Consider the following 22,165-nt stretch of genomic DNA (forward strand, 5'->3'; position numbering starts at 1 on the left):
CATGCCAGTGCCATTCCATTGATTAGTAAGGCAAGCGATTGCTTTTTCAGATCGTTTTTTAAATTAAAATAGATATATTTTGTTTTGATCAAGTTTACAATCAGATTGTTCATTTCACACCAATTTAAGAACAGTGATATTAATTCCTCTGTTTTTGATTTTAATTCCTCCTGACACTCTGCTGATACAGCTAAAGACGTGTCATCTGCGAAAATAGTGAGAGCATATTCATTACAGGTGAAATAAGTAGGCAGATCATTTACAAACAACAGAAAGATCAGCGGACCTAACACAGAGCATTGAGGAACTTCAGAACATATATCATGATAGTCTGATTTCATATCTTTAATCTTGACGAACATAACAAACTGATCACACTAGAAATCATTCACATATTTTGAGGTCTGAGAGTGGACCCAATATACGAGTAGAACATTGAAAATCCCCGACAACGAAAAAAATTATTGAATTCTGATCTGATAACTTTCAAATCATTTTTGCGTTTCTTCCCTGATATCATTCTCTTCAAGCTTCTTAAGCAGAATTTCATAAACCACTAAGTGTAAGGCTTTACTCAAGTATATGAAAGTGACTAGTGTCTTTTTACCTGCATCCAACTCCCTGTACAAGTTGTTGAGGAACTGTGTAATTATTTAACTTTTAATCATTTGCAGAAACCAAATTGGTTCACATTGAATAAACCCCCTTTATCAAAAAAAGTTACAACTAGATTTCAAATATATTTTCATTAGCTTTTGAGTACTCATCAAAAAAATGAACTCTTAACAAAGTGAGTATTTCTTACCTTTCAAAATATGATCCAATGGTCTATCCTTGGCCACGTAAACACGGAAGGTTTGAGCCAAATTAAAAATATCATTCAGCTGGTCTTTCGTGAACATACCGACACTTAAGATATGCTTATTTGCTAATCCATGTATGTGGTGCGTATGGGTCAGATCTAGTTGGCTTTCAGTCTTTGCTTTACGCTCTGCATTGGAAAAACTATCTGTTCTTACCCTTGGAGGAACGGGAGAAAGCAATCTGTTGTCGACAGGGGGCGTGTCTTGTGCGAAGTGTACTTTGCTATCCGTCGATAGTAATTTTGAAAAGATCTCATTTGTCTGTCCATCATTATCGTAGTCCACAATACCATTCACTGGATATGGAGAGGTTGGCCTGTCTAGGGCAAGTATTGAAGGTGGTCTACTCATGTCAACGGGGTTACTGTAAAATCCTTTTTCTGATTCTCTGACGTTTTGTCCAAAACCAGGGGGGACCAAGATTTGACCTTCTACATACGCCACTTCTCCCCGAAGTACCACCCGATGAACTGAGCCTTTTACCTAAAGAATAATATTAGTATTCTTCTTTAGTATTTTCCACAAATTATTTGTATATAGAATGTATAGTCAGAGTAAGAGAACATAATCCCATAAAAAATGAACTACACTGCAATTAATGTTCATAATAATACAATAATGTTTCAAATAGATTCGTTTTGTTCATTCAGTCACTTTTCCTTCAAAATAAGAAATTTTATTTTTGATTCCGATAATAGGGTTGGTGCAAATTGATCTTGACAATTTGAATTCTACAGTATATTGATTTTGTGGCATCATTCATTTCAGTAGAACTTAACTTCATTTATTGTTAAAATTGTTAAAGAGAGCAGATGAGTTTTTGAGCCTTATTCAATCAAGGTACTGATGTAAAATACAAGGTAAATACAACAACTAAAACTGATCAAAATTTCTTACCTTTTTTCCTGCAAATGGAGTCCACTTGGCTTTACTATACGAAGTGAATTCAGGTATTATCCATTCTTCCTCCATGTCCACTTCCACATAAGTGTTAGGCTGATCAGGAAGATTGAAAATTTTCTTGGGATTCTTGTGGAACTTATTAATCAGATCATCTATTGTTAATCTGCCTTCATTTACAGCATTCAGAAGAAGAGGAAGTATGGTTTCTAATCCAGGAAAACCTGGAGGTGCTTTTTCACTGAGCTTTTCTTCAATGGTGTGTGGAGCATGATCGGTTGCAAAGCAATCTATCACGTTCATGTTATCCCACAAAGCTTGTTGATCTTCAGGCGAAACCAAAATTGGTCGAACCTTAAATATGAAAATGATAGAAAGTGGTTCATAAAAAGGTATAAATTCAACGGCAATAAACCTTGAAACATTTCCACTCGAAAATAAATGAAACGCTCTTTACACATTTTATCACTATCATATCATTTTTAAATTATTTTCTGTGGAATTTTGTTGGTCAAAACTTTCCTGAAAACTTCCATAGGTATCTCTCTACATAAAAAAGGGGATTTGGATAATCTTCGCTCCATTTTTCCAATTCCAGCCATTGCAAAAATCATCAAGAAATTGGTCAAGAAATGAAAGACTGAATTCTTGAATTTGCACAGTATGTACTATACCATTTGGATCTCAGTATGAAAAACGTACGTATGATGAAATTTCATTCCAGTACAGACTTTATTCAAAAATGAATGCTCACGATGTGACAGCAGTAACTTTCATCAATCTTTCTAAGGATTTGACTGTATTAATCATGGTATACTGCTTAGAAAAATCTACCTGCATAAGAGCAAAGCAGCAAACTCTCAGGTGGCAATCAAATGGTCGAAACAACGGAAAACGCAGAGAGGAAGGCAACTGAAACCAGTGTGCCACAGGGTTCCGTATTGGGACAGTTTTTTATTGAATGTGAATGATTTGACAAAAATTGACATATATGACAGATTCATGTTTTTTGCGTATAATACTACCATATTATGAAAACAGAAAAACTAAATTGAACTGCATAGAATATATCCAACTTAAGAAAAATAAAAAGTGGTTTGACGTAAATTTGCTATCTCAGAACACCACAAAAACTAATCATATAAATGCTTACTTGGTGATCTTCTCAATGACATGTTGCAGAATAAATTGAACACATAATTTCTGGGTGTATTTATTGACGTCAGACATCTTGAGATGTCTGACGATGAGAGGAGTTTCTAAGTAGCTGGATTTCAGTATTGCAAAAACTGCCTACTACGCAATAATTGATTTCCAGCATTGATATGGAATACTTTTTTGAGGAACATATAGTCATACTCTTTTGTCTTCTATATTGTTATTACATACTGAAGAATATTTTGAGAAACGCCATTTTCAATGGCAAATGACCGTATTTTCAATAGCATCGGAATATAAGAAGTGCCCCTTCTAAAAGCTAGTTAACATTACATAAAGAAATCCTGATCCTACCTGACTCTTTTTGTCTCCTAATTTCTCCACATCTTTCGTTGACAAAAACAGATGGTGTGGGCAAACTTCACAAGTAATTTTTATACCCTTCTCTTTAGCAGCTTTAATGAGCATGATTTCTTCTTTCCTGGCAACGTGGCAGATATGAATTGGTCGGTTATGTAGATGGGCTAAAAGGATAATGGCAGCGGTGGTCTCTCTTTCGGCATGAACACACAGAGGAGCACGCTTCGGCCAGTTTGACAAATGCTTGGCCCATACATCAAGATCGTTTAAGCGAAGAGTTGTGAATGTTTCGTTCAAGTACATTTTCAGTCCAGCAGCTTTAGAAGCCAATTCAGAGATTGTGGAAGTATTATCAGAAGAGGCTCCTAAAACGAAATAGGGTCAAAGTAATGCGTTTTCCTTATATTATTTGTTATCGTATTTGAATTGAGTAATTGAACTACAGAAATTCAACTTCCATAGATATATTCGAGCCTACTTTACAAAAGTTTAAACAGTTGTCAAGGGTGTAGTACTTCTACCAGGTAGAGTGCTTCGCTACATTACAAATTAATTTTTGAAGCTGCATAAAACAAAAATAATGGAGAATAAAAGTATTTTTTTTACTACAGCTATATTAACAAATTTATTCATTTCAGTAAATAATATTCAGGTTATTTCAAAATCGTGTACCAATAGAGCTAATTCAAACATTTTTTTAATTCACCAACATCCTCTTCAAGTAATAGAATACTAAAAAAGAACACATTTTCTGACTAACTCATCCAAATATTTCGATCCCGCCATTTTTAATAATCATTTATTTTGCTTCTTTTCTTATACTTCAAATCTGTCAACACCTGTTGAGACACTGGAAGTCTCAATCTCCAACATTCTCGTTGAAATACAGCAACCTCATGGGCTTGATAGGAGTTTTCTCCACTTATTGTTCCCTGTAATCATATGTACGTACAGCTCTTTTCTTGGAGCCATATTCAGCTTGTCTATTTTGTATCCTCTAAATATATAGTTTTCATTGAGAACCCTGTACTTATTCGATTCCTGAAGCAGTTCTTCAGTTGTTTTCGCATACGTTTTCTATACAGTGCATTTCTTTAATGTTTAAAAATTATGAAATTTGGTATAATGTGATTAATACATGAATACTTTATTTTGAAGTGGAATTGACAGATGAAACTTTCAAGATGGCGACTGGGCACCATCTGGGGAAAAAAATTAAATAGAAAAAGGGTCGTGTGGAACATCATTTTCAAGCTCCTGACGAATACTTCTTAACCCTAGAATATGAAGTCAATATCTTCGCCTACTACAAAATGGCGGAACATTTAATACTTTCCTGAAGACAAACACATTAATATTTCTAAAAATATTCCTTTTTATCTGCCATATGGCAATTCTAACAACCCGATAAGGTTTGCTAAGTTGTTTTTTGTTTATAAAAACGACAAAAAATGTCAGTACGACAATGAACATCATTGTTCAGTTTGAATATTCTCATTTAGTTTTCGGTTTTACTAATAGAAAGATACCACGTCAACAATCTCTAAAATGGTCAATTCTCGTCCATTGAAAGAAAAAACTGAAGCAGTGAAAAAAATTAATCGATACAGTTTATTGTATGATTTTCACTATAAATATCATACACTATCAAAATCATACAATAAACCGTATTGATTAGTTTTTTAATATGGATTTTCATCAAGTATTGGCCAGTTCTATTCAATTATTGAAGCGAATTTTATTTACGGTGCGACGCGTAACTTTCACGAGACTGAAAGTATTTGTAATGAACGTTTTCCAAATCGTCCTATCTGTAGAAAATATTTAAGGGAACTTGTATCCAAATTCACAACTACCGAGAGTATACATATCAAAAAGGCCCCAGGTCAGCCGTCCATTCCGGAAGATCAGCAAGTGCAAATAATTGGAGGGATGGTAGTGAATCCTAAACAGTTTAACAGTTTACTTATTCCGTCGCGAATGTTTGTGAGGTGTCTCCCGCTACTGTGTGAAGACTTTTTAAGAGGAATAGGTACCACCCATACAAAATCAAAATGGTACACCAATTAACTGAAGATGACCCTGATCGAAGAACAGAATTCTGCAAAATCATGACGGAAACCATTACAAGGCATCCTACCTATCTCTACAATATTTGTTTTAGTGACGAATGTACATTTTATTTAAACAGCAATGCTCACAGACAACATTGCCGCTATTGGAGTGACACCAATTCTCACGTTTTCCGGGAAACACATACCCAATATCCAGAAAAAATTAACGTTTGGGCAGGAATATTGGGAAACCATATTGTAGGACCTCTATTTATTGATCAAAATTCAACAGGGGAACTGTATTTGAATATGCTGGAAACTACTGTTGACACTCTCATCACTGAAATCGTCGAAGCGAATCATAATGAATTCGATATGGATATTGTATTCCACAAGATGGAGCACCACCACATTACTCCAGATAAGAAAGAAACTATTTGGATACTCCTTTTCCCGGTTGTTGGATTGACCATCGAGGTCCTACGGAATGGCCAGCCCGCTCGCCAGATTTGACACCTTTGGACTTTTTTATGGGGCTATTTGAAGCAAAAGGTGTACGAAACTGAACCTGCTTCAATACTATATATGCTTCAGAGAATAATAAATATTTGTAGATATATTAACGTTACTGTGTTCGAAAATGTTCGGCGTGAAATATCGGAGAGGCTGTTCATATGTCAAGGGGTTCAATGCAACCATTTCGAGCATCTTCTGAACTGACCTCAAGCTTATTACCTAATATTATGTAGTTAAATGTCAATGTATTCAGGCAATTATTGAAAGTTCCGCCATTTTGTAGTAGTTGAAGATATTGACATTATATTTTAGGGTTGTGAAGCATTTGTCAGGAGCTTCAAAAAGCTCCTGACAAATGATTTAATTTTTTTCCCAGATGGCGCCCAGTCGCCATCTTGAAAGTTTCAACTGTCAATTTCACTTCAAAATAAAGTATTCATGCATTAATTTCATTTTCGCAAATTTCAATTTTTTGAGTTGACCCATTCAAAAAATAAAAGGGGGGAGACATTAAAGAAATGCACTGTATAAAGGTTTTTTCCACAGTTGTTAAGAGTTTTGGTACATGGAATATTTCTTTCCTGCTTGGGGCTTTGTTCACGAGATAGAGTTGTTACTACTTAACAATCTTTCTCTCAGACAAAGTTTTCATATATGTAGCGGAGCCGTGTTGAAATTAATCGAGTCCCAGACACTTTGCTGTCTGGGTAGGATCTTTCCTGTACTGACGAGAGGTAATACGTCGAAACCACGGTCCGCAGGTGATCTACTTGAATACTTTCAGCATGGCCATGCTACTGGATGAACGCGAAACAGCTGCAAGATTAACCCCTGTGAAATATCTTGCATTGCTGGATTTATCAAAGGAAAATTGATTCGCTCATTTCACTGAGGCGTCAAATTGATTTCTCTTGCACATTGCAAGATTGCATATAATTTCTCGTGGAAGACGTATGCATACTGTAAGATTGTACCTGAATAGTATATTCCAACAGTCATCCTATTTTTATTTTTTGATTTATCTATATACAGAATATTTCTGCCGAAATATTCTGTATATAGAATTGAGATGTTGAAAATCTGCAGTTTGAGCCTTGATGGGTAACTTGTATGCACCTTCTTATATAAAAAATGGGTATCGACTAATCCATGATAGAAATCGCATTGCGGGAGTTTTAGGGCTAACAATGCTCGCGAAAAACTATTTCAAAAACATTCATTCCTAAAACTGCGTGCCTTGTCTGCTATCTTACCTACAAACAACGCATAGTCACATCTCGCTCCTTTTTGGGCCAGTTCTTTCACAAGCGAAAACGATTCTTCATCTACTATGGCAGGGTTGGTGTTGGGCATCGCGCAGATGAGAGTTACCCCTCCTGCCAGTGCCGCAGCCGTACATGTGGAGTAATCTTCTTTGTGGGTTGCTCCAGGTTCTCTCACGTGCACATGAGTATCGATGAAACCCGGTAATTTAATGATGTTTCTAGAGCTGATGCAGTCCGTGTGGGTCTTCATTGGAGGAGCTTTACCAATTATGCGAATTGCCTGAAATACGAAAAGTCATGTAATATGTTTATTTGAAGAGAAATACTTCTAATATTGCTTATGGAAATATTTTTTGAAAATTCAGTAAATAATTGTATAAAAACTCATTCATGTCGGTAAGTTCGTAGGTTGACTACATGGAGTGAAAAATCTTCAACGTTGAGGGTTATCCTCAGAAACTATTTAATTTTCAGGTGTATCTGCAATTTTTTGGGGTGGAAAAACTGAAGCCACAAAAAACTAGAACCGATCGCTGATAAGAAATAGTATTTCCAGTGGTGTATCATCACAATCTCAAAAATGTCTGGAAATCCTTCAAGTACGATGCTGATTGTGTTGTTTTAAAGCATAATAAGAAAGAATATTTTTGATAACCTTTTGATCAGTATAAAAAAGTCATATTGTCCGATTGTTATTGCCTCATACGTGTATGTTTTGAGTAATTTTATAAGACTCTGTATTTAGAGTTATCTAGAGAAGTTACTTTAGATTTTCCGACAGTTAAAAGAGAGAATGTATATCAGTTTTTACTTGAGAAAGAAGTTATTTTGATTATTTTTGAGATTGTTCATCACAAAACTGAAAACATGCAAAACCTGTTATCTGCTACTGAGGCAAGTTGGCTGTCCTTGTTCATATTTCACTGCCTGAACCCATGGCCGTCACCATGGGGGGATGGGGGAGCCTCCCCCCTGCTTTTTGGACTTGGGAAAAAGTTGGGAAATTTTGGGCCATGAAGATAGATAAAAATAATAGTAAAAAAATGAATAAAGAATAAAAATGAGAGAAATGAAAAGGAGAGGTAATAAGAAAAGGGAAAGAACCAGGAGAAGGTTGGGATTTCCCAATATGCATTACTTGAAGAGAATTCTGAGTTGTTTAAAATCTTTAAAAAAGTTTAATTTCTCCCAAGTAAGAACACAGTCCAAAACAGTCCACAAATTTTGAAGTGACACTTTTACAAAATTCTCAACTTTTCGCTGGGTTTTCGACATGGAAACGTTGGGAAATTTTGGGCCGTGAAGGTAGAAAAAATAATAGGTATCAGAAAACAATAAGCACAATATTATTTTAAGTGTTGTTTCCTTTCATTTGTATTGAATATTCCTATACATGGTGGATATGGTGGAAGACCAAGGAGCTTGGTCCAAAGTAGAATAATTCCCATTATTATTTTCATAATCACCAAAATTTATTTTTGTTTGTGCATACCCTAACGGGCATAAGCATTCAGCCAATCTTTGGATAGCTAAGTAAGAAAATTAATATTGGTGGTAAATTTTGCTGGTGGGGTTGGGAAAATTTGGATTCTCTCCCCCCCTGGTTTTTCTTTCCGCTACGGCCCTGCCTGAACCACTGTGCATGCTGTTTTTGGAGAGTGCATTGGCTTGGGATGTGGGGGTTGAGCAAACCGGCCATCGGATGCCTGCTTCCACGTAGCCCCGCTGGATACGGGAATGACAGAATCACTCGTGGTTCTGTTATTCCCCAACGATGCTGAGAGGATGAATGATATTGAGCCTACCAGCTGTCTCTACGGAACCTTCGAGATACCGGACGCCCTCTCGTCGTAGAATTGCCTTGTCACGGTAATGCGGGGCTCTGCCGTGATTGACCTTCTTTCCCTAGCTACTCGTGGGACTTTTATGGAAAGAGTTAACTTAAAAATTCTTTCTGACGCTGAGTCAACAGAAGAGATGGATGTGGAGCTCATGACTCCAACTGACCTCCCTGTAAATTTAGATCAGGAGCGAGGAGCGAGTCTACAGAGGAGATGGATGTTGAGTTTACGACTCCAACTGACCTCCCTGTAAATTTAGATCAGGAGTGAGAGCTTCTCAACTCCTCAACTCGTGATCCAATAAATCAAACTAAAAAAAAAGTTTGGTGGTGCAGCCAAGAAATGATTGAGTCGTCTCCTCAAGAGCGGGGTACCTTATGAAACCGTCTTACACGCAGAATCTGTCCCAGGTGGAGGAACAAACCCCCCATGAGCAGGTTAGCAAACTTTTGCGCTAAAGTGATTACTCACCAAAACCAGAGGTGAAAAAGCCATGAACGGTTGAATAGAACCCTCATATGGGAAGGTTGTCGCGGGTATCAAGGTGGGAATCATGCACCCTGACTATCCGACTGCCTCATTAACGATGAAACAGCAGAGCCTATACTTTGTGCCAGCCCCTCTGGGGACGAAATCAGGTTTTTAGAGTTCGGCAGAGCCGTACTCTTACCATCTGACCTGAAAGACTACTCACCATACAAACTAATCGGCTTCGTTAAGAAGCTGGGTTTATTTGGTCGAGTGTGAATAGGTATGAGCCATAATAAACACTTGCGGGTTGTGGTCACTTTGGACCTGACCTATCTGCTACTGTAGTGAAAGCAATAGTTGTTGCTACAAGAGTTTTGCCTTTTACTCTTACTAAAATAATCTCAAAGAATCTACAAGCTTGAAGAAGAAATTCAAAATAATTTATTCAATTTCAATGGCAAATTCGTTTTTCTCAAACAAAAATTATTATAAAGAACCTTGGAAACAGGTTCCAGCAATTAGTGTTTAACTCAACGAGGTTTTTAAAATCAACAATGACTTAATTGAGGAAAACATAAAACTACAAAAAAATATATCTAATCATAAATGGGGCTCTGATGGAGTTAGTCTGAGTATAATGATCCAAGAAATCAATGAGAGGCAAAATAAAGCTGCAAATAGGTATTATGATATCAAATATACAGGAGTCGAATGAAAGAAACCAACAAGCCAGAGTGAAAGAAGACACTGACAATATCAATAATTTAGTGATAACTCTTTCACAGCAAGTAACTATCAAGAGTCTTCAGATTGGGAAAATACATTGGTAATAAAAATCACCCCATCAAAGTTATTCTCGCCAGATGCGAGGAATAAAAGCCAAATAATGGCTCCTGGAATCAACATATTTTCTGACCAAACTAAGATGCAGCAGTAGTATTACCTATCGGTTATGAAGGAGGTGAAAGAACTTCATAATAATGGGTAAATAAACAAAACAATCTATTAGGTAAATCCATAATATTCCTATCATAGTCGAGAAGGCATTGATACAATATTTTTTTTTATATTAATTCCTTGTATAGAATCAACTTCAATTGAATATATTTCCTGTATCACGAACACCCTATAAATAAAAGTAGTCACTTCTTCATACATTTCTTTTCTGTGCGACAAAAACTCTTGTGCTCGGTACTGATTCGAAACGACGTAAATTAGGTAGCGATTCCTGGAGAAAATCGTGAAGATATCTGCCTAGTAAATGTTTTTTTAACTATCATTGATTGATTTTCGCAAAAGGGCAGATTTACATTTCAAATGCTGTTAGGGGTTGAATGTTTGGTGCATTTTTGGGTTATTTGGAAGCGAATTCAACCCTTGATTCAATCGAGTTTGGATTAAGATAATAAATTGATTTCGAAATGTCTCCTGTTGTGCTGGGGATTTCGATACAATGAGGTAAGCCTTTGACATTTTCTTTTAGAAACATAAACTACACTCGTTGTGTATCCATGGGAAGTTTCAGCCTGTTTTACTTCCTGAAGTATTGCGACTACTTAGAGTTTGGTATTGCTTCACCTTTATATGCAACGGACTTGAATAGTACCTCGTAGAGGATTTTCTTTTCTTTTGAAACAATCGTTACGGAAGCAATAAACATATGAATTCAAAGAGCATTTTTGGGGTGAAGTGAATTAATTAAGGACAAACCGATGCCTATATTTTACGTTATACTAGGAACCTTATTCATAGTTAAGAAGAATTATTGAATGATTGATGTGTTGCCTGTTCACATTCAATTCTTCCAACCGAAATTCTTGCAAGAATCGGCTCATTACATCGTTAAGTAGAACATTAAGAATCAATGACCTTTAAGTTTTTCTTTACCGTGATTTATCATGTCCATATATTAGGTCACACCCTGGATATTAGTTTATGATTGAATCTTGGTGATTTTTGTAATAAAAGCCGGCCAAATCACTTGGCGCCCATTTTGATTAGAAATCTTTTATTTTATTGGTGATAACATCTTTACGGAAGCGCAGAAGGACCACATATTTTTATTATTTGTTTCTTGGAAATTACGAATTTAAACTCGAAACTACGACTTTAAACTCGACACTACGACTTTAAACTCGAAACTACGACTTTAAACTCGAAATTTCGACTTTAATCTCGAAAATCCGACTTGAGTCTCGAAATTTCGAGATAAAAATCGAAATTTCGATTTTTATTTACTAATTTACGTAAATAATATTTACAGTGATTTCACTTATTAAACACATACATACGTTTGAAATTTAAATGAAGATTTATCGAATGACTGATGTTAAAGTGAACTTGTGAAAGATTTCATTTTTTTTAATTTCCCTGAACGAGTAACGTTTAATCAGAAACTCTATTTCAAACGTGAAAAACGGGTCCAATAAACTAGGTCAATATTTTTATGCTTATGATAAGTATGAATAAAGTTAATAAAAAATAACTTGAACAATCCCAGAAAAATTCTAGATCCTGATTATCTGAAATAATCTTGAAATATAAAAATATGATGACGGCTAATCATGTGTGATCACTGATCTTAATTTGAATGAATCTACTCTATAAAAACTACAACCCATTATTAAGAGACATTTTTTTCTTACAAAACTTCACTTCATTCAATGGAAATGCATAGAATGAAACCAGTCAACAAATAAATGATTATCTCGGGAAGTATGGTTTGCTAAATTTATTATTGAAGTATACTTTTGTGTTATAGAAGGTAATTTCTGGTTACCGATTCACAATGAAATTAAATGAGGAATCTTCAAAAACCTTCTAAAATGTTTAAGGCATAGATTTAGAAATGATCAATTACTCGAATTGACTTTGGTAACATGTTTTTGGAAAACATAACAATTTTGTAATTGACACTAGAACATTTGTGGGAGTCACTTTTCTTGATGAATTCAAAGTAGAATTTGTAATTTTTGATTTATAATTAATGTCGTGTTTCATACAGAAATATACATATTGGAGAAAAATTATCAAATATTTTTATCGTAAATAGTACTGGTCATCGAGTAGAAGCGTGGCGTATCTAGTTAGTTACGTCATATACTGCTTTCCATATTTAGGTTCCTTCAGAGAGGTACTTTAAAAAGAATACTAGAATAGTATATACTTAACCTATATTTCAGAAGTTATTAATGTCAAAAGTTTGCCTACTTAACAGTCCCTATTTTCAAAAACTCAGTTGAAGAATCTATTCAGCTGAGGATATTTTGAAGTAGTTTTTGTAATTCGACCAAAATAAATAGCTTTTAATAATTCTGGGTGAATTTTGTTTTGATATTTCTGAAAGGAAGTCCCAATATTTTTCTACAAAGTGGAATACTCTTGAAGAGTATGTTCAAAGTTAGAAAAAAATAAACTTTTGATAAAATGAAAAAAATTGTTTTCAAACGTTCAAGTGCGAATGTTTCTTCACTAAGATACCAACTGAGTTCTTACACTTACCTGATGCAGTCTCCAAGACAAGTTCAAGTTGAATAATTTTCTTATGTATTTTTAGTTAATAGTTGAAGGAATACTATTTTTAAATAATAGGTATAACCTCAAAATAACCTCGAATATTTTGTTTGTCCTAGATTTATCTATATCACCAGCCGTTTCCTGTTTGTTTTTATTTTTACCACCAGTATTTGTTTTATTCTCACCATCAATATTTATATTTTATTCCACATCCCTTTTATTCAAAATAGTTTCATTCTAATTTTTGTCAAAAAGTAAACAAAAAAGTTTTGTTCTTGCGACTGAATTGCTTTGAGGAATGGAAATCAAATTAGAGTTGATTCCGGATTACTCAAGATCAATGTGTAAAATCAGTTCGGTGTTAATACAGTTCAAACATATCTTACTATAATTTGATGAAAAAATCCAATGTGTGTGGAAGCTCTATGCTTGATTTCAGTTGTATCCTACCACTATAGAGTTTCAGTTTCTCAATAAATGAATAGCTTAATTACTTATCAGAAATTAGAGTTGTGAAAAAGCAATGTTTTATTTTTGGACGTTGAACCTAGTTATTCTATTTAAAGACTTTGTTGGGTCATGAATAAGTTTATTTTTAAGTGAGCGCAACAAATGATTTGTTGATTACTAAGAAAAATTCAAGAGGAGAAAATGAATATTCGCTAATGTAAACAAAAACATTGCTAGGTTTTATTGAACTCAGAATAAAATTCCATCACAGATGTGAGATCAAGCTTCTGGCAGCATTGACAAACAATTATGCGGGTCATACTTGAATCAAATAAAACAACTTACGAAAAAAAAATTCATAGAAGTTAGATCTTATTCATACATATACAAATCATTTGACTTATATCTCTCTAATACATAACCAATGCGCATACATTTTGAAAAAAAATAGATTTCAATACTTTAGAAACGAATTCAAAATTGACTTTGAGGTATTCCAGTATTGGGTTTAGCAAAATTTCTTTCATTGATACTTCTATACTCAAAAATACTTGTACAAAAACATCTCAGGAACGTTTTGGTCTCAGAAGCAAATAACCAAGCTCAATTATTTGTTTGTGGTGATTAAGAGAACTGAGCAATAACCTAAATTCGTTGAAAAATGAACTAACTTTTACTCAGAATCTTTGAAACATTTCCTGAATAAAAAACTATACTAGTTGGAAAATTTTGAACATACTCACCTCAACCAACAATTTGGCACATTTTACATCTGTAACCAAAGGTATAGAGTAGTCTATTGCCAACCTTCTGGTTCTGTAGCCATGTGTCATGAAGGAAGACACTCTTCTAGCTCCTCCATTCCTCATTGGCAAGTTGATAACCAAATCGAACTGTTTTTTTGACAGAAATTCTGCCAACGGTCTCAGCTCGCCCTGACTGGTTATGTCGTCGATGCTGTCAAAGGTCCATTGAACAGATTCAACCTGAAACAACATGTTATTCTCTAAAATCTCAATAAAACAAATTGATGAGAGGTTATTATTAATATATTTAGCACTTGATTTGGTATACCTCTGGTGTTACCAAATGTTCTCTGGGGCCCAAAGGTGACCTTAAACTTTGACTTTAGATAAAGTCTAAGGTCAGGTAAGGACCCCAGATAACCTTTAGCTGCGGGTTGGTCTATATGGAACCACTAAAAGAAGTTTAGGTACCCGTCTCTCTGAACACAATAGAAATTGTCGACTTGGACATGCTTTCAACAAAGACGGCACTCATATTATCTCATTCAAAAAAACAGTGATGCTAGATAAAACAGAAAATTACTATCCAAGAGTATATAGAGAGGCAATAGAAATTAAAAAACACGGGGATAATTTAAGTGGAAAAGAATAACAATAATAATCTTTATTTGAAATAGGAAAATCCTAATTTACATACATTTCTTATATTTCTGTTACAAATTTGTTACATATTGGAATTATTTAAAAAATATATGACAATCATTAGATGAATACATTCTAAAGTTGATTAATAAGATATGCATGATGATATTTAAAGAAAGAAAATTGTATATATAGGTAACAAACGCATAATACAGAGATGGGCTATTTTTAATTGCATTTGGTAATTTGTTGAACCAATCAAAATCCTTCTTTTTGTTTTTTGTTCTGTTTACATATAAATTATTATTATTTCCAGTGAAGTGGTGGTGAATATCATGATGAAAGACAATGTAGGTACTGTTCGAAATAAGATGGTCCTAAATTGTTCAATATTTTGTATACAAAAATCATTGTGAAATATAATAGTCTTTTTGGGTAATGAATTGCCAATTTAAAACATTAAGCACAGTAGTAATAAGGGTATCTCTACGGAACTTCAAAATGATCCTCATACCACGATTCTGAAGTTTTTGGAGTTGAGACAATTTATTCCGATTGAATACATATAAGATAGAGGAACAGTAGTCAAAATGTGGCTGAACAATTGACTTGTAAACTGTGGTACTTTACTAGGTTGAAAGATTACTAGCAATTCTAGAGAAAAATAATTATTTTTTTATGAATATACTCAAAATGTTCATTAAATGATAGAGTGTTGTCCATCAGGAATCCCAGATATTTAGTTGAATTCACTAATTCAATTCTTTCATTTATGCTGAGGTTAAGAATTTTTGAGTCTATTTGGCTGTATTTAAATTTGGTGGTGATTATTATTGCTTTTGTTTTCAATACATTCAGCTTTAGTTTATTCATTTTCAAATAATTGCTGACACTTTCTAGAGTATTTTTCATTTTCTGTATAGCCATTTCGAGGTTCACATCGGTACATGCCAATAGAATATCATCAGCAAAATAGTTCATAAATTCCCAATCAACAAATAATGGCATGCCATTTAAATATAGTATAAATAGAAGGAACCCCCACATCATTATCAATTTCACACGAGAATATGTCTTTTACTCTTATCCGTTGTTTTCTGTTGGTCAAATAATTAGATAACCAATTGTACACTGTTCCCTCTATATATATATATATATATATATATATATATATATATATATATATATATATATATATATATATATATATATATATATATATATATATATATATAGAATAGTAGTTTTTTGGGGATTCGGTCTGATTAGAATAAATATTTACTCTTTTTAGCTGCCCGAGCTTTCGCTAATGTTTATTAGCTTTATCGAGGGCTGTAATATAAAAAGGACATGATAAATTTATATATATATATATATATATATATATATATATATATATATAAAACATAATAACGGATAAAACAGAATACCTGTGCTATTTGAGAATATTCAATTTGAAAATTTCAATTTTGAAAGAAGTCTTCAACATCAAAATGACAACTTTTTGACATTGAATAATGTGAAATACTTTTTCAAATTTTTATTATCGTTCATTATGGGGATTTATACTGTGTTACTATTACAGGATGTATTCAGATTTATATTTTTTGTTAATAAAAATGAATAAATTTTGCTGAGGTTGTCGATATCTGTCTTTTTGTTGATATTGTTTTCTTTAATTTTGATCTCAGCCATTTCCAGAAATTGCCTTTTATTTGAATCTGGTTCGAAATGGAGAATTTTGGTGTTAGTATAATTGGCTGAATGATCATTATCTAGAACATGTTGTGTGAGTGCACAAGAATTTCGTTTTAAATTTTTACAATTACTTTTATGAAGAGCTATGCGGGTTTTCAAATTGTTTTTTGTTTGACCTATATCAATTATATATATATATATATATATATATATATATATATATATATATATATATATATATATATATATATATATTCAATTTAGCTAGTAGTATAGATCTATCATTGGTCTCAAATGCTCTTTTGAGGTCGAAGAACACTGCCATAACAAACTTATTATTATCCAGTTCAGTTTTAAATTTACTTAGAGATAGTTGCACTGATGACTCACACGAGTGCATTTGGCGAAATCCCGATTGTTTGTTGATTGAAGTGTCGTTTTTTTCAACATATTCAATTAGTCGATTATAAATTGCTGTTTCTAGTACCTTCTCAATCGGAGGTAAAGTGTTGATTGATCTGAATTCTTCAGCTTTAAAAGTATGAGGAATTTTGGGTTTCGGAACAATAGTAAAAGAAGAGACAATGCACATAAATAAAATCTCTCTTCCTATCCTTAGAGGTACACAAACAAGGTCAGGTAACCCAAATGAGAGAAACCAAGCCACTCTCACTAATAATAATATAAAACCAGAGTCAAATACCAGCATCGTAGTTACTGTATTCAGAACAACGGGAACAACTCGAGCATCAACTCATGCACTATGACCCTTGCCACCATCGCCTTTGATAATGTCTACCGCAGTAGTAGACGAAACACCAAGCATAAAGTTCTGCAGACCACGGCTAAAAAAACCGGAAAATAGCTTTCACACAGTTTTTTTAACAATTTTTTCTGTGTAAACTCCAAAAAACTTCAAAGTTGTCATACCTACAGAACAGTCGTTCTGTTATTGACTTACAAACCTGACAAGAAAGGAAATATTAAAAAAAATATTTTTTTGTACAGGACCCTACAACATTGTCAGTTTCCCGTTTTGAAAGAAGTGCAAAATCAGTCTTGTTAATGAAAAAAATAGAATCCTTAATTCATCTATCAAATATTACCGTTTTGAACAGAATAGGTAAAACATATAATTCAAAACGTTTAATTGAAAAAAAGTTTTTGCAATTGAAACAAAAAATGTTTCCAATTGGAAAAATCCAAAGTTACTCTACATGTAATTCAAACATACACTTTACACATTACAGAATTTGATATAGTTGAGCTGGTAATAATAACTTTGGTCCAAAATTCTTCAATGTAATTTTACCGTTCGTTCAAAAAATTAGTATATATATGAAAATTTAAAAAGGAGTTCAGAAAATTTTATGTGACTTCTTTAACTATATTCTTAGAACGCAATTTTGAGGAAAATTATCTGTAATACTCAATTTTGGGCAACTTCTTGACTAAAAACGCGCTGTTTCGAATGGTCAAATAGATGAATCCATTGGATTAATCCATGGACTCACCGATGAATTTGAGAATTCGTCTTTTATCTCTTCACACGCAATTCAATAGCATAAATTTCCGCTTGAAATACAGTCGCATAAGTTCCTAGACAGGTAGATATCTCTGTCCTGGGTCTGCAACTTAAAACACCTGCACCAGAACCGGAAGGTGTTTTTGATCCATCTGTGAACCAACAACTATCTGCTCTTAATATTTCCTTCTCCCGGAGGATCAAGTCCTCTCTACTCGGGAATAGTACTTTATAAGGCAGTTCGTAGTTGACAGTGGGAGGCATAAAGTCAGAGGTCTTCTCTAGAATGCTGTGACTTCCAGTGTCAACCAACAGTCTGTTGCACTCTTCATTAAATTGATTTGTGCAACTAGCAATGTGCAAAAGTCTGTATGAAGTCCATCCTGCCTCTCTCTCCAGAAGAATGTGGAGAGGAGGTAGATCTAGAAGGATCTACATGGCTGCTGACGGTGTGGTACTGATGGCACCACTGACAAGCCTGTCTTTGTAAGTCAGTGTCTCAGGTTAGCATAACTTGTATATCACATTTCAAGACAATTTATCCTGATTTATAATAAATATTGATTCACTACCTGTTAGAAATTATTATAATTATTCATTCTTGAATTTTACCGATAACTAATCCTTAATAAAAATTATTCTTGAAAAAAATGCGAAGCTTAGCTTCTTCTGGTAAGTCAAGAAAAATCTTATTTTTTGAAAAACTATAATACAGATTCTGCTCATAAGGATACAATCTTCCAACTTTCACAGCACACATAATTTGGATTGAAGATGTAACGCAATTCCTCACAAACATTCAAGGTAGATTGTTCAGGATTGATTAATCAGAAAAAATACTCACGTCAACTCCATGCTCGTTATAAAAATCTGCAGTTCCTAAACTGGCATACAGCTTATAGCCCATCTTCTGCAATGACCTCATACTAGGCAACAACTCCATTTTGTGCTAAAAAACAAATATTTTACTTTCGGCCTAGCCTTCGGATTAAAAAAAATTACCTTAAAACTTCCTATGGAGAGCAAGATAGATTTTTTAGGGATACTGAATCCAGTGCTCATCATGGCTTTCAAGTATGCCTCGTGTCTATTATCACCGAAACCCGCTACTTCTCCTGTAGAAGCCATTTCAACGCCCAACATGAAATCGGCACCAGCCAATCTGGAGAAAGAAAACTGAGGAACTTTCACTCCTACTTTGCCACATCCATGCAACACATCAACCGGCTCAACTTCCTCTCCTACTATAACCCTTGTGGCCATCGCAACGAAATCGTGATTCAAAGTTTTTGACACAAAAGGAAACGATCTTGAAACTCTCACGTTACACTCTATTACCTTGAGGTCGTTATCTTTAGCTATGAGCTGCATGTTGAAAGGACCAGTAACCTCTAATGAAGCAGCTATTGACCTGACAATGTGTTTGATTTTTGCCAAGGTCTCAGTGTTGATATCCTGAGGAGGTGTTACGAGCGTAGCATCTCCAGAATGTACTCCAGCATTCTCAACGTGTTCAGATACTGCCATACACAGGATGACTCCTTCGTAAGCCACTGCATCAACGTCTATTTCTTTACTCTCCAGCAAGAACTTTGATATCACTACAGGATGTTCCTTACTGACGTCACTAGCTGCATTCAGGTAAGTTTCCAGATCTTGATCTGAGTGAGCTACATTCATTGCTGCACCGCTGAGTACATACGAAGGCCTGACAAGACAAGGGTACCCTACTTCGTTACAGAACTCTGTCGCCGATTTTAAATTAGTTAACTCTTTCCATCTCGGTTGCATTATTCCAATTCTATCGAGCATTCGTGAGAACTTGAATCTATTTTCAGCACCGTCAATACTCTCTGGAGAGGTGCCCAAAATCCTTGCCTGCTGTCTGTGCAAGTCTATGGCTATATTATTTGGAAGTTGACCACCCATTGACAAAATTATCCCACATGGATTTTCTATGTTGTATATGTCCATAACGACTTCGAAAGATATTTCTTCAAAGTATAACCTGTCAGACATGTCGTAATCTGTACTAACAGTCTCGGGGTTATAGTTTACCATTATTGTCTTGCGATTGAGACGTCTCAGCTCTCTCAGACACCCGACAGCACACCAGTCGAATTCAACAGAGCTCCCGATTCGATAAACACCAGAACCGATCACCATCGTGTGTTCTTCATTGAAATCTAAGTCGTGAGAAAATGCATTGTATGTTAGGTAGAGATAATTAGTCGTGGCAGGCCACTCCGCTGCTACGGTGTCGATTTGTTTCACAAAAGGTTTTATATTGAGCTCTTCTCTCTGCATTCGTACAGCAAGTTCTGTACTTTTAACGGCCGAGGCAATCTGTTTATCTGAAAATCCAATTTGCTTAGCTTTCAGCAGAAGACCATGCCTCAAACCATTTTGGTCAATCGTTTCAAGCAGATTATTATACTCTATGATATTTTTCATTTTTTGAAGGAACCACTTATCGATTTTAGTAAGGTCATACAACTTATCTATAGAGTAGCCACTTTTCAAAGCTGCTGCAAGTACAAACATCCTTTTATCGGTAGGCTCTTTTAATTCATCATCATTCACAGGCTTCAAGTAGGGATCAAAGCCTGTCACATTCTCATCAACCATCCTTAAAGCTTTTTGAAATGCTTCTTCGAAATTTCTTCCTATAGCCATCACTTCCCCCACACTCTTCATAGAACTACCAATCTTCGTGCTGACCCTGGAAAACTTATGTAGATCCCACCTTGGTATTTTCACTACACAGTAATCGAGGCTGGGTTCAAAACAAGCAGTAGTGACGCCGGTAACTGAATTTTTGATCTCAGGTAATGGTATACCCAAAGCCAATTTGGCTGCTACATAGGCTAAGGGATATCCTGTAGCTTTGCTAGCCAAGGCAGAGCTTCTGGAAAGTCTCGCATTTACCTCGATGATGTAATATTCTTCAGAATGGGGATTCAGTGCATATTGTATGTTACACTCACCTACAACACCAAAATGCCTGATTACATTGATTGCTGTTGTTCGAAGCATATTATATTCACTATTTGTGAGTGTCTGACTTGGAGCTACTACTATGGATTCTCCAGTATGTATACCAAGTGGATCTACATTTTCCATGTTACAAACCGTTATGCAATTATCAAAAGCATCTCTCACAACTTCATATTCAACTTCCTTCCATCCCCTCAAGGATTTGTCAATGATCAGCTGACTAGAATGAGCGAGAGCTTGTAACGCTAAAGCTTTCAATTCTTCTTTACAATTGGCGAATCCTGAACCTAATCCACCTAGAGAAAACGCTGCTCTGGCCATAACAGGGTAACCCAACTGATCGGCAGCTTCTAACGCCTCTTGAACAGAATGAGCCGCCATACTCGGAGCAACCTTCTCCCCTATTTCGGATATTCTCTCACTAAATACTTTGCGATCTTCCGTGTCGATGATTGCCTGAATAGGTGTACCCAAAATTTGGCAATTATACTTTTTGAAGACTCCTAACCTCTCCAATTCGACACCACAATTCAATCCTGTTTGTCCACCAAAAGTTAACAGTACTCCCCCTGGTCTTTCTGAACGAATTACCTGCTCTACATATTCCGGAACCAGTGGCAGGAAGTAAATTTTGTCCGCCAGCCCTTTTGATGTTTGAACTGTGGCTATGTTGGGATTGATCAGCACTGTTTGGATGTTTTCTTCCCTGAGAGCTTTTATTGCTTGGGAACCTGAGTAATCGAACTCTCCCGCTTGCCCAATAGACAATCCTCCTGAACCAATTATCAACACTTTTTTGGGTATATGTGTGAGTGCAGGCTGTGGTTTGTTGTATTTTAACTTATCCGTTAATAATTGCCTGACATTGCTCTGCTGATCTGCGTAATTCTTTACAACTTCCAAAAATACATCAAACAACACTTCCAAGTCTTGCGGGCCAGCTGTGTGTTCAGGGTGGAATTGTACGCTAAAATAAGGAAGCTGACTATGGACTATACCTTCATTTGTTGCGTCGTTGGCATTTGAAAAGAGAGGCTCCCAATCACCAGGCAAAGTTTTGACATCGATAGCAAAACCGTGATTTTGAGAAGTCATGTAACACCTTCCTGTATCATGATGAATGCATGGTTGATTGTGACCTCGATTACCATATCTAAAAGATA

At 35.0% G+C, this 22,165-nt stretch overlaps 1 protein-coding gene across 2 annotated transcripts in view; it reads right to left on the reverse strand.

Annotated features, from left to right (window-relative positions):
* rudimentary (carbamoyl-phosphate synthetase 2, aspartate transcarbamylase, and dihydroorotase rudimentary) overlaps positions 1-22,165 on the reverse strand; it is a 51,812-nt gene that overhangs the window by 9,447 nt on the left and 20,200 nt on the right. For both annotated transcript variants that reach the window (XM_074185152.1, XM_074185153.1), the window contains exons 5-11: positions 19,008-22,155; positions 18,850-18,954; positions 14,138-14,380; positions 7,105-7,396; positions 3,276-3,646; positions 1,761-2,117; positions 806-1,346 (exon numbers count right to left, since the gene is read on the reverse strand). In XM_074185152.1, the coding sequence (XP_074041253.1) occupies positions 806-1,346; positions 1,761-2,117; positions 3,276-3,646; positions 7,105-7,396; positions 14,138-14,380; positions 18,850-18,954; positions 19,008-22,155 (5,057 nt within the window). The remainder of the gene's footprint in view (positions 1-805; positions 1,347-1,760; positions 2,118-3,275; positions 3,647-7,104; positions 7,397-14,137; positions 14,381-18,849; positions 18,955-19,007; positions 22,156-22,165) is intronic.

Source organism: Leptinotarsa decemlineata, unplaced genomic scaffold (assembly GCF_025532065.1).
Source record: "Leptinotarsa decemlineata unplaced genomic scaffold, Ldec_3_MD MMD2_tig00026363_RagTag_RagTag, whole genome shotgun sequence".
Taxonomy (NCBI): domain Eukaryota; kingdom Metazoa; phylum Arthropoda; class Insecta; order Coleoptera; family Chrysomelidae; genus Leptinotarsa; species Leptinotarsa decemlineata.